The following is a 14,756-nucleotide window of genomic DNA, read 5'->3' on the forward strand; positions in this document are numbered from 1 at the left end:
TATAACAGTATGAACACAGCCTTGGTCCAGCCTATATAACAGTATGAACACAGCCTTGGTCCAGCCTATATAACAGTATGAACACAGCCTTGTCCAGCCTATATAACAGTATGAACACAGCCTTGTCCAGCCTATATAACAGTATGAACCCAGCCTTGATCCAGCTATTTAACAGTATGAACACAGCCTTGGTCCAGCCTATATAAACAGTGTAATAAGGAGGTAACAAAATAAAACACAGTCTTCGGTGGAGTTGATGAGATTAAAGTACTGTTAACTCCTGCTCTAAATTCCTTTTCCGGGCTACTTCAGACTTCACGTCTCCTCTATCATAGATTAACACCCATCTTCATTGCTTGAATGAATTTGTGTGTAAAACCAATAAAACAGGACAGAGCCAAGCTGTCCCAGTTGGTGGCGTAATGCAGTATTTCAATGCCGAGCTGCTGCAGACCGAAAACTGAATGTAACTAGTGAACAACAGAACCCTTAAAGGGACCGTTTCATCCTAAAAACCAAAGTTTGTCAGATAATTTTCAGACTTCAATAGTGACAAATGTTAGTTAAGATAAGCCCACGTTCCACGCCACTGTGCGCAGGTCCACCCAGCTGTGTTCTGGATCCTCTATCCAAAATCCATGGACACCTATCAGCCAACTTCCCATAACACCAACCAAACTGTTACTGTGAATGTTAAAGTCTTGGGGAGGGGGGCATAGGTCTGAGTTAATATATTAGAAACATGACATCAACAGACTCCATCTCTATTATTAACCTGACTCACAGACTCCTCTCTATCATTTAAACCTGACATCAACAGACTCCATCTCTATCATTAAACCTGACATCAACAGACTCCATCTCTATCATTAACCTGACATCAACAGACTCCATCTCTATCATTAAACTGACATCAACAGACTCCATCTCTATCATTAAACCTGACATCAACAGATCCATTTCATCATTAACCTGACACAACAGACTCCATCTCTATCATTAAACCTGACACAACAGACTCCATCTCATCATTAAACCTGACATCAACAGATCCATCTCTATCATTAAACCTGACATCAAACAGACTCCATCTCCATCATTAAACCTGACATCAACAGATCTCCATCTCTATCATTAAACTGACATCAACAGACTCCATCTCTATCATTAAACCTACATCAACAGACTCCATCTCTATCATTAAACCTGACATCACAGACTCCATCTCTATCATTAAACCGACATCAAACAGACTCCATCTCCATCATTAAACCTGACATCAACAGACTCCCATCTCCATCATTAAACCTGACATCAACAGACTCCATCTCTATCATAAACCTGACACTCAACAGACTCCATCTCTATCATTAACCTGACATCAACAGACTCCATCTCTATCATTAAACCTGACATCAACAGACTCCATCTCCATCATAAACCTGACATCAACAGACTCCATCTCCATCATTAAACCTGACATCAACAGACTCCATCTCTATCATTAAACCTGACATCAACAGACTCCATCTCTATCATAAAACCTGACATCAACAGACTCCATTTCTATCATTAAACCTGACATCAACAGACTCCATTTCTATCATAAACCTGACATCAACAGGACTCCATCTCCATCATTAAACATGACATCAACAGACTCCAATCTCCATCATTAAACCTGCATCAACAGACTCCATCTCTATCATTAAACCTGACATCAACAGACTCCACCTCTATCATTAACCTGACATCAACAGACTCCATTTCTATCATTAAACCTGACATCACAGACTCCATCTCACATTAAACATGACATCAACAGACTCCATCTCTATCATTAAAACTGACATCAACAGACTCCATCTCTATCATAAACCTGACATCAACAGACTCCATTCTATCATTAAACCTGACATCAACAGACTCCATCTCTATCATTTAAACCTGACATCAACAGACACCATCTCTATCATTAACCTGACATCAACAGACACCATCGTCTATCATTAAACCTGACATCAACAGGACACCATGTCTATTCAATTAAACTGACATCAACAGACTCCATCCCATCATTACACCTGACATCAACAGACTCCATCTCTATCATTAAACCTGACATCAACAGACACCATGTCTATCATTAACCTGACATCAACAGACACCATGTCTATCATTAAACCTGACATCAACAGACTCCATCCTATCATTAAACCTGACATCAAAACCACCATGTCTATCATTAAACCTGACATGACTTCTCTACATAGTCTAGGCTGTTTCTATGATATCAGGCTGGTAGTCTGGACCCCTAGTGGTCCCAGGGGAGGAGATGACACCACAGGCACATTTTGGAAAGACACCCCGTGACCCATCCGCCATGGGATGTCATAAACTACCCAGGGTTATCTGTTTATGTAGCTACCATGCTAATCTAAGCAGATTTACTGACAGTCTGACTGGAGATATCTGACTGGGTTATCTGTTTAGTAGCTACCATGCTAATCTAAGCAGATTTACAGACAGTCTGACTGGACAATATCTGACTGCAGCTATCATATCATTGTGGAATTGGAATTGGAGGAAGGGAGGCAGACTTAGGGAGAGAAGAGAGGAGCCAGAGGATAGGGACTGGGAGGAAGACTAGGGAGAGAAGAGAGGAGCCAGAGGATAGGGACTGGAGGAAGGGAGGCAGACTAAAACAGGACCACAGAGAGATAATGTGGTTGACTTGTAGGGCTATGCAGACTGGTGACAGGGCCAGGGGAAGCGTCACGCCACAAAACACTCAGACCATCTCCTCAAGGGAGATTAACCAAAATGTAGGGTTAGTTCCCAGATCCCGATTGAGGCTACTCCTGGACTAAAAAGCATGCTCAATGGAGAGTCTCCATCTAAAATAGATTTGAGTACAGAACTAGGCCTGAACTGAATCTGTGGCAGGGAAATCAGCTCTTAACTCCACAGGAAACTGACATGGTTTAGAACACAACACACAGGGACGGCTAAATCATCCATCTAGTTCTACGGAGCTACTGTAGAAGATCTCCATCTATTCACGGAGCATACTGTAGGGAGATCATCCATCTAGTTCTACGGAGCAAACTGTAGGAGAGCATCCATCTAGTTCTACGGAGCATACTGTAGGAGGAGATCATCCATCTAGTTCTAGTGCATAACTGTAGGAGGAGAGCATCCATCTAGTTCTACGGAGCATACTGTAGGAGGACAGCATCCATCTAGTTCTACGGAGCATACTGTGAGGAGAGCATCCATCTAGTTTACAGAGCAACTGTAGGAGGACAGCATCCACTAGTTCTACAGAGCATACTGTAGGAGAGCATCCATCTAGTTCTACGGAGCAACTGTAGGAGGACAGCATCCATCTAGTTCTACGGAGCATACTGTAGGAGAGCATCCATCTAGTTCTACGGAGCATACTGTAGGAGGACAGCATCCATCTAGTTCTCGGAGCATACTGTAGGAGGAGAGCATCCATCTAGTTCTACGGGCATACTGTAGGAGAGCATCCATCTAGTTCTACAGAGCATACTGTAGGAGAGCATCCATCTAGTTCTACGAGGCATACTGTAGGAGAAGCATCCATCTAGTTCTACGGAGCCATACTGTAGGAGGAGAGCATCCATCTAGTTCTACGGAGCACTGTAGGAGAGCATTCATCTAGTTCTACAGAGCATACTGTAGGAGAGCATCCATCTAGTTCTACGAGCATACTCTGTAGGAGGAGAGCATCCATCTAGTTCTACGGAGCATACTGTAGGAGGAGACATCCATCTAGTTCTACGGAGCATACTGTAGGAGGAAGCACCATCTAGTTCTACAGAGCATACTGTAGGAGAGCATCCATCTAGTTCTACAGAGCATACTGTAGAGAGAGATCCATCTGTTCTACGGAGCATACTGTAGAGGAGAGCATCCATCTAGTTCTACGGAGCATACTGTAGGAGGCATCCCATCTAGTTCTACAGAGCATACTGTAGGAGGGTGTAGGAGGAGAGCATCATTCTAGTTCTACAGAGCATACTGTAGGAGAGCATCCATCTAGTTCTACAGAGCATACTGTAGGAGGGTGTAGGAGGAGAGCATCCTTCCACCATATGTGTGCACCATAATGTGGTGTGTATCTCCATGCCAAGAAACTTAATAACAAGCTATTCTTAGCAGCACTCCAATGAGTCTGTGAATTATGAAGGAGGAAATGGGAGAGGTTGGACCAGGCAGCGAATCTTGGAACACAAACACAATAAATTAACACAGTTGGTGGCGGAACTATAGAACCGACGGAACTGTAGAACTGCAGAACTGTAGAACTGACGGAACTGTAGAACTGCGGAACTGTAGAACTGACGGAACTGTAGAACTGCGGAACTGACGGAACTGTAGAACTGCGGAACTGTAGAACTGACGGAACTGTAGAACTGCGGAACTGTAGAACTGCGGAACTGTAGAACTACGGAACTGTAGAACCGACGGAACTAGGCTATAGGAACAACATAACTGTTGTAACAACAACAGAATCTGATGGAAACTGCTGATCATCTCACTAAACTGTGATTCCAACCTGGTGGGGGGGTGTTTTTGTGTCTTGGGGGGTTCAAAAGCAGAAGACATTACAGAGACTGTTCAGAAAATGGATCAATAAAGTGATATTTTTCTTCTTGTAATCATGGCTTTGATATGGGAGATTCAACCTTCAACCTGCTCTGGTCTGTAAACAAGCAGGCCCTTATTCAACCTGACCTGTACATACCTAGGTCCCTGCATCAATACCCCGGTCCCACCATTCCTCCTGAGTGAAAACATGAAAACAGGGGAAATGAAAATATGTTTTCTCCTTCTAAAATTACTGCTTTGATATAAGAGATTCAACAACCTGCCCTGTAAATAAAATGAGGTTACTACAGGTCCCTGTGTCAATACCCCGGTCCCCTCATCTCTTCTGGACTGGAAAATAGGTTACTACAGGTCCCTGTGTCAATACCCCGGTCCCCTCATCTTTTCTGGACTGAAAACAGGTTACTACAGGTCCCTGTGTCAATACCCCGGTCCCCTCATCCTTCTGGACTGAAAACAGGTTACTACAGTCCTGTGTCAATACCGGTCCCTCATCTTTTCTGGACTGAAAACAGGTTACTACAGGTCCCTGTGTCAATACCCCAGTCCCTCATCCCTTCTGGACTGAAAACAGGTTACTACAGGTTCCTGTGTCAATACCCCAGTCCCCTCATCTCTTCTGGACTGAAAACAGGTTACTACAGGTTCCTGTGTCCATACCCCAGTCCCCTCATCCCTTCTGGACTGAAAACAGGTTACTACAGGTTCCTGTGTCAATACCCCAGTCCCCTCATCCCTTCTGGACTGAAAACTGAAGACAGGTACATGAAAGTAAGGGTGATAGTTGAGATCGTGGGTTGACAGCCCATCTTTACTCCAGATAAATAGGATGTGACAGCCATATTGACCTCCAGATAAACATAGGATGTGACAGTATCTTGACCTCCAGTCAATAGGATGTGCAGCGCATCTAGATCCAGATTAAATAGGATCTGACAGCCATCTGACTCCAGATACAAATAGATTGACAGCCAATTGACTCCAGATAAATAGGATGTGACAGCCATCTTGACCTCCAGATTAAAAATAGGATGTGACAGCCATCTTGACCTCCAGAATTAAAATAGGATGTGACAGCCATCTTGACCTCCAGATTAATAGGATGTGACAAGCCATCTTGACCTCCAGATTAAATAGGATGTGGCAGCCATCTTGACCTCCAGATAAATAGATGTGACAGCCATCTTGCCTCCAATTGAATAGGAACTTTTGATTCAGAGCCTGACGTTCAGACAGATTGTGTACTGAAGACTAGCAGTATTAAATGATTGTCTTAGAGAAGAGCAGCGGTTGTGTTACTGTTTGGTAAACCCACACCGTTCCCCTCTGAGCTTGTTTAAAACACTTTATTATTGGGCTAATGTATATGACAGGGCTATCAAATCTAAACAAAAGCCTTTGGATATGGAAATAAAACAAGCAGTTTTCCTCCTCAAACAGTGAAAACACATTTCTCTTATTTTGATGCAAAATATCCAAACATGTTTTGGTAATAATATAATATAGGTCCTAGTAGGCCAGTACATGTATTGGTATTTAATATAGGTCCAGTAGGGCCAGTACATGTATTGGTATTTAATATAGGTCCTAGTAGGGCCAGTACATGTATTGGTATTTAATATAGGTCCTAGTAGGGCCAGTACCTGTTTTGGTATTTAATATAGGTCCTAGTAGGGCCAGTACATGTATTGGTATTTAATATAGGTCCTAGTAGGGCAGTACATGTATGTTGGTATTTATATAGGTCCTAGTAGTGCCAGTACATGTTTGATTTCTTATACAAAGGTTTTGAATATTAATATAGGCAAAAAAACTAAAGAGCTAACCAGGAATAAACATCGCGGTTTCCAACAATCAAACATGTTTTAATGTTGGATCAAACAGTCCAACGTGCTTCAGGTCATATTTCACGTTTTGTTCTACTTCTCATGCATCCTCGATGAGTCTCCATGGTGGTTTTAGCCATTTGATATGAAAGAGTCACCCAGGCCTTTCACTTTAAGACACTCAAATTAGGTTTTAATTTGAGGCAAAGAAAAATGAAGTGTGGGAAACAGCCTTGGGAATGAAGTCGGTGTACTGCGAACACAGCCAAACACGTGTCCGCTTTGATTAAGCCGGACTAAAACTAGCAGTCAGCCTTTCACTACTCTCTCTGCCACAATTATAGGATCTGGGCGCGCTGTGAAGTAGCGTGGTTTCTCTCTCTGCTGATGATCACTCTCTCTTCATCTTCACAATTTCTCAAACTGGAATTATATCACTGCAACGCTGCAGGAGAAAGACAATAGAAGGAACAAAACCAGGCATGGAAGGAGGAAACAATGCAACGATTGTCAAACCCCCTCGACAATCGCGAGGAGAGCTTCGTCGGATATTACATTTTAGTCTGAAATAAAGCCCTCAGAAACTAGGGGAGGGAGCTGTGGACCTAACTTAACATTAAAGCTGAATAAACCATTCTGTGAATCCTCTCCCGAAGTCACACGCACCTTCGCCCTCCGTAGCATCTGCATGCCGAGACGGTTGCTAAATATCCATTTACGCTGAATACTCTACACTGTGCATGCAGCATGATGACAATACATTCTCATTAGAGCTGGACAGCTCCGACATTAGCTCGATGACTAGATCCTGTCCAGCAATGACAAGGGAGCGCTGATCTAACTACCTCATCAATTACTCTATAGAACTCTCTCTCTCTCTCTCTCAGTGTGTGTGTTTGGTGCCTTCCGGATACTGCAGGGAGCTCGTGGATAATTACATTCTGATAGCCTGGAATGTAAAGGGCGCGGCTATTACATTTAGCTGAATAAAGCCCTCAGAACAAGGAGCTGGAATAATTACATTTTAGCTGGAATAAAGCCCTCAGAAGACAAGGGAGCTGTGGATAATTACATTAGCTGAAATTAGAATACGTTTATGTCTAGTTCTCCCTGAGATGGGCCTCTCCTGGATACGTAGTGGAGATACTGTTACACAACCTGACACACAACAGTCCTGCTCAGAGCAGAGTAGGACCTGGGAGCCAAAGGCAGGGTTGCACTCGACAAATAGGAGGACACAGGCTATGCAGATCTTTAACTTTAAACATGAAGAGATACTGTTACACAGACTGACACACACAGCTAGGAGCAGAGCATAGGACTGACACAGACTCCTGCACAGAGCGCAGAAGACATTGGTTGTGATACAGGAAGAAGAGCCAGGAGCATATAGTAGAAGGGTACAGATACTAGATAAATAAAAGAACACAGGCAAGGCTGGCGGGGTTGTATCTTATCTAACTAGACAAATAGGAGTATACTACACAGCAGGCTGTGTGCCAATGTTAATTTAAACATGTAGGGGATGTTATGATGTAGAAAAAGCAGCCCTGAGCAGCGTTGGGGATTCTGTCTAACTTCGATCAAACAGGAGCACACAGGGCTAGCCTAATGTATATGTACAGCAACCAAGAGCAACGTTAGGGTTTTTACTGTGTTTAACCTTGACAACTAGCGCAGGCTAGACTATATGTATGCACATCCTACACACYAAAAAACAAATGGTTCTACACAGTGCCAAACAAGCATTCTTTGGCATTTAACCATAGCGGAACCCTTTTGGTACTAGCCTATGTGGAACCCTTTTTTGAAGGTTCTACAGTGCATTCGGAAAATGTATCAAATTGTTCGTTTTTTCTTTGGGTCACTACGGTTCCACATAGAAGCATCASTCTTCCAAAGAACCCTTGAGGAACCCTTATTTTTAGTGTGTCATTTAAACACGTAACAAGGCTTAAAAGAAACATGACCGCTGTCCAACGGTCAAGTTTCTGAAGATTACAGGACTAGGACCACTAGGGATATCCACTGAGCTGCKTAGTTTAGGCTAATTCGTGACAACCTAGAATAGGGCGGAGGGTCTAAGCAGGACCCAAATCCTTGAATAATACACACAGACAACACTAGACTAGGCTAGATCTCATCAATGGAATATTCTATAAAGACAATGGAAAGAAAAATGCCTTATTCAACGCCTTCAATGTTACATATCGTCAATGTAATATTCAAGCAAGCAATGGGAAGAAAAACGCATTGTCAAAATTATTCTTGATGAAATAGGCTACAGTACATATCAAAAATGCAATATTCCAGAGCACCAAGGCAACGGAAGAAATATGGCCCTTTCAGATGATCTGTTTCTCCATTGAAACGATATGACGGCTGCCATGACTACAGACATACAGTCATCTAGATCTCATCAATGTAAGATATGACGGCTGCCATGACTACAGACATACAGTCATCTAGATCTCATCAATGTAAGATATGACGGCGCCATGACTACAGACATACAGTCATCTAGATCTCATCAATGTAAGATATGACGGCTGCCATGACTACAGACATACAGTCATCCAGATCTCATCAAGTAATATATGACGGCTGCCATGACTACAGACATACAGTCATCTAGATCTCATCAAGTTAAGATATGACGGCTGCCATGACTACAGACATACAGATCTCATTCAATGTAAGATATGACGGCTGCCATGACTACAGACATACACTGATCTCATCAATGTAAGATATGACGGCTGCCATGACTACAGACATACAGTCATCTCTAGATCTCATCAATGTAAGATATGACGGCTGCCATGACTACAGACATACAGTCTCTAGATCTCATCAATGTAAGATATGACGGGCCATGACTACAGACATACAGTCATCTAGATCTCATCAATGTAAGATATGACGGCAGCCATGACTACAGACATACAGTCATCTAGATCTCATCAATGTAAGATATGACGGCTGCCATGACTACAGACATACAGTCATCTAGATCTCATCAATGTAAGATATGACGGCTGCCATGACTACAGACATACAGTCATCTAGATCTCATCAATGTAAGATATGACGGCTGCAAGACTACAGACATACAGATCTCATCAATGTAAGATATGACGGCTGCCATGACTACAGACATACAGTCATCTAGATCTCATCAATGTAAGATATGACGGCTGCAAGACTACAGACATACAGCATCTCATCAATGTAAGATATGACGGCTGCCAAGACTAGAGAACATACAGATCTCATCAATGTAAGATATGACGGTGCCAACTACAGACATACAGATCTCATCAATGTAAGATATGACGGCTGCCATGCTAGACATACAAGTCATCTAGATCTCATCCATGTAATATGACGGCTGTCATGACTACAGACATACAGTTCTAGATCTCATCAATGTAAGATATGAGCTGCCATGACTACAGACATACAGTCATCTAATCTCATCAATGTAAGAATATGACGGCTGCCATGACTTACAGATATATAGATCTCATCAATGTAAGATATGACGGCTGCCATGACTACAGACATACAGTCATCTAGATCTCATCGTAAGATATGACGGCTGCCTGACTACAATATACAGATCTCATCAATGTAAGATGTGACGGCTGCCATGACTACAGACATACAGTCATCTAGAATCTCCTCAATGTAAGATATGACGGCAGCCATGACTACAGACATACGTAGACTACATCTCATCAATGTTATTATTCTACCTAGTGCAATGAAGAAAACATTATTATTGAACGGATTCCTTTCTCCCTTCAACTGAGCCTAAATGATGTGTCTGAAGAGGTCGTTGTGGTACATGTGATCTGTTCATTAACTTTACACACTGACTACTGGCTGTCCACAATACTGTAGCAGTTTCAGTTAGGATCAGCTAGCATTCTAGATTCAGTATCAACGTATCTAGATCAATAGATCATGTCTAGGATCAGCTGGGTTACAGTTGTCTAGGATTTCAGCTTTAGTTACAGTGTCTAGGATCGCTGGACAGTGCAGGACAGCTGTGACAGGATCACAGGATCAGCGTAAGTCAGGGCAGATGCAGCTAGTTACAGTCTAGATCAGGGCTTAACTTGCTTTAGTAATTGGTTTTCTCGGATACTGTCTACTGTTGTATTAGTTTATTGTCGTTATTTTCGTGTTCATTGTAGTTACATGTGTCTAGGATGCAGCGTAGTTACAGAATGTCCAGGATCAGCTGGTTACAGTGTTAGCATCAGCTAGTTATCAATCATGTCCAGGATCAGCTAGTTACAGTGCCGTAGGATCAGCTACATTCACAGTGTCCACAGGATCAGCTAGTTACATGTTAGGATCAGCTAGTTACAGTGTCTAGGATCAGCTATCTTCAGGTGATACAGTGATCTAGGATCAGCTAGTTTCACAGTGTCTATGGATCAGCTAGTTACAGTTCTAGATATGCTAGTTACAGCTGGATCCTTACAGGCAGGATCAGCCTAGTTACAGTGTCATAGGATCATCTAGATACAGTATCTACGGATCAGCTAGAAACAGTATCTAGGTCAGCTAGAACATATCTAGTAGCTATTGATCTAGATCAGGTCTGTTACATGTCTAGGATCAGCTTAGTTACAGTGTCTAGGATCAGCATTTACAGTGTCTGGAATCAGCTAGTTACAGTGTCTAGGCATCAGTTAGTTACAGTGTCTAGGATCAGCTAGTTAAGTGTGTCTAGGATCAGCTATGTACAGTGATCTAGGATTCAGCTAGTTACAGTGTTCTTAGAGAGCAGTTACAGTATTCTAGACAGCTAGTTACATTATCTTGGTCAGCTAGTTACAGATCTAGGATCAGCTGTGTTACAGTGTCTAGGATCAGCTAGTGTTACAGTTTCTAGGACAGCTTGTACAGTGTCTAGGATCAGGCTTATTACTGTATCTCAATACAGAAGTGTCAGATGATCGGATGCTAACGCTAACAGGCCAATTTTTCTAGCACAGACTGGAATATGTTCCGCGATTCATCCCAATGGCAGTGAGAGAACACGACCTCAGCACTGGCTTCATCTGACGATGTCGTCCCCACAGTGACCGTATTTCCCAACCAAAAGCCATGGATTACATTAACACCCGCACCGAGCTAAAGTCTAGACTGCCGCTTTCAAGGAGCGGGACAATAACTCGGACGCTTATCAGAAATCCCACTATGGCCCTCAGATCAAACCATGGCAAAGCGGGCAATACAGGCTACTACACCGGCTCTGACGCTCGTCAGATGTGGCAGGTGTTGAAATAATATTACAGACTACAAATTGGAGAACCCAGTCCGCGAGCTGCACAATGTGCGAGCCTTACGAATGAGCTAAATGCCTTTTATGCTCTGCTTAATGGAAAGCAACATTTTAGCATGCCTGAGAGCACCAGCGTGTTCCGGATAACTGTGTGATCACGCTCTCCGTCGCCGATGTGAGCAAAAGCCGGATGGGCCAGACGGATTACCAGGACGTACATTCAAAGCATGCACGGACCAACTGGCAAGTGTCTTCACTGACATTTTCAACCTGTCCTGACGAGTCTAATACCCACATGTTTCAAGCAGTACCACCATAGTCCCTGACCCAAGAATGCAAAGTGTAACCTCCTAAATGATTACCGCCTGGTAGCACTCACGTCAGTAGCCATGAAGTGCTTTGAAAGGTGCGTCAAGGCTCACATCAACACCATCATGCCGGAAACTCTAGACCCACTAGACCGCCACAACAGATCAATAGATGATTCAATCTCATACGAACTCCACAATGCCCTTTCCCACCTGGACAAAGGAACACCTACGTATGTGAAGAATGCTGTTTCATTGACTACAGCTCAGTGTCAACACCATATGTGCCTCAAAAGCTCATCACTAAGCTAAGGACACTGGGACTAAACACCTCCTCTGCAACTGGATCCTGGACTTCCTGAAGGGCCGCCCCCAGGTGATAAGGGTAGGTAACAACACATCTGCACCACTGACACTTCAACCCTGGCCCCTCAGGGGTGCGTGCTTAGTCCCCTCATGTACTCCCAGTTCACCCACGACTGCGTGGCCAAGCAAGACTCCAACACCATCATTAAGTTTGCTGACGACACAACAGTGGTAGGCCTGATCACCGACAACGATGAGACAGCCTATAGGGAGGAGGTCAGAGACCTGAGAGTGTGGTGCCAGGACAACAACTTCTCCCAAACACACAAAGACAGTTGTGAAGAGGGCACGACAACACCKTTTCCCCCTCGAGAGACTGAAAAAATGTGGCATGGGGCCCCAGATCCTCAAAAATGTTCTACAGCTGCACCATCGAGAGCATCCTGACTGGATGCATTACTGCCTGGTATGGCAACTGCTCGGTATCTGACCGGAAGGCGCTACAGAGGGTAGTGTGAACGGCCCAATACATCACTGGAGCCAAGCTTCCTGACATCCAGGACCTATATACCAGACGGTGTCAGAGGAAGACCCAAAATATTGTCAAAGACTCCAGTCACCCAAGTTATACATTGTTCTCTCTGCTACCGCACGGCAAGCGGTACCGGAGCGCAAAGTCTAGGACCAAAAGGCTCCTTAACAGCTTCTACCCCCAAGCCATAAGACTGCTGAATAATTAATCAAATGCCCCCCATGTTTATTATCTATGCATAGTCACTTTAAAAATGACCTTGACTAATCTGTACCCCGGCACATTGACTTTGTACCGGTACCCCCTGTATATAACCTCGTTATTATTGTCAAATACAATTTGATTTGAAATGTTGTAGGCCTAGGACCTAATCAAATGATCCATCTAATCAATACTGATAGCAGTATCAATGATGTGGGCCTAGGACCTAATTGGAAAAAAATACAATCTTGAAAGAGTGAACAAACTATTACATCCCCAAATATATATATATGTGTGTGTGTGTGTGTGTGTGTGTGTGTGTGTCCTGCCAAATACCCACAGCTGTCTGTCTGTCTGCCTGTCTGTCTGTCTGTCTGTCTGTCTGTCTGTCTGTCTGTCTGTCTCAGCATCGAGGGCATGGCTGGTGGTCCTTTGACCACACACACACACAGACACACACACAGTTGGTAGGAGACAGTTGGTTGACAGCTGGCCTCTTCTGTCACAGCAGGCACAGCCTCCCGCCAAGCACCACTACCCCCCAGACAACGCCCCTACGGCTGCTCTAACCCAACCTGTTCTACGCTGCGAATGCACCTATAAACCGTGTTCACCTTGTGTCGTCTTTGGTGTCCGTTTGTGCGGTCCAAAAACACCAGACCATCACAGGACTTCCAACTCTTCTGCTGAGATAGAACACTGAAATAGCACCACAGCATAGAACTCAGAACCAACTCGCACAAGCCTCGACAGTGCAGAAGAGAACACTGGCTACCATCCTCGGGCGTGAAGATAACACTTCGTTGAGCGACAGAACCATCCACATCAACTAGAACCAACTGGACAAATCACAACCCCTGCTAAACCCTAGACAATAAAACACTCTTAGGGGCACCCTGCTAAACTCTTGAGCACCCCTGTCTTATAGACTCCTAAGTGCAAACTCCATAGCAACTCCGTGTCAAATCTCCTTATGCTAATCTCAGTCACCTAGTCGAATCACTGCTTGTATACATCGGCCTAGTCGCTAAAACCCTTAGTAAAGCGTGACCTACATCATCATCTATGTGATGTAAGACTATGAAGTACACCCTCGCTACATAACTAACATCTTCAGCTAACATTTGGCACATACTTGCTAATAACTGACTGGCAATCACACACCTCAGGTCTGCCAAACCCTAGCTATACCACTTCAACATCAGCTAGAAACCACGATACATCCCTGGCTAAAACCCATACGCATAAACCTCCACATCTACTCAAGAACAGACTGCATTGACGTTTTTAGTTCTATTTAGTTTATTTTACCGTATTTTACCAGGTAAGTTGACTGAGAACACGTGTCTACATTGCAGCAACGACCTGGGAATAGTTACAGGGGAGAGGAGGGGATGAATGAGCCAATTGTAAACTGGGGATTATTAGGTGGACCGTGATGGGAGAGGGCAGATGGGAACTTTAGCCAGGACACGGGTTAACACCCCTACTCTTACGATAAGTGCCATGGGATCTTTAATGACCTCAGAGAGTTCAGGACACCCGTTTAACGTCCCATCCGAAAGACGGCACCCTACACAGAGCAGTGTCCCCAATCACTGCCCTGGGGCATTGGGATCTTTGTTTAGACCAGAGGAAAGAGT

General features: G+C 43.8%; 1 protein-coding gene across 1 annotated transcript in view; it reads right to left on the bottom strand.

The window, feature by feature from the left end:
* Positions 1–12,257: 12,257 nt before the first annotated feature.
* Positions 12,258–14,756, bottom strand: part of dclk2a (doublecortin-like kinase 2a) — a 71,846-nt gene continuing 69,347 nt past the window's right edge. Inside the window, 1 exon segment of the mRNA XM_070438593.1 lies at positions 12,258–12,287. Within this exon segment, the coding sequence (XP_070294694.1) occupies positions 12,258–12,287 (30 nt within the window).

Source organism: Salvelinus sp. IW2-2015, unplaced genomic scaffold, assembly GCF_002910315.2.
Source record: "Salvelinus sp. IW2-2015 unplaced genomic scaffold, ASM291031v2 Un_scaffold1055, whole genome shotgun sequence".
Lineage (NCBI taxonomy): Eukaryota > Metazoa > Chordata > Actinopteri > Salmoniformes > Salmonidae > Salvelinus > Salvelinus sp. IW2-2015.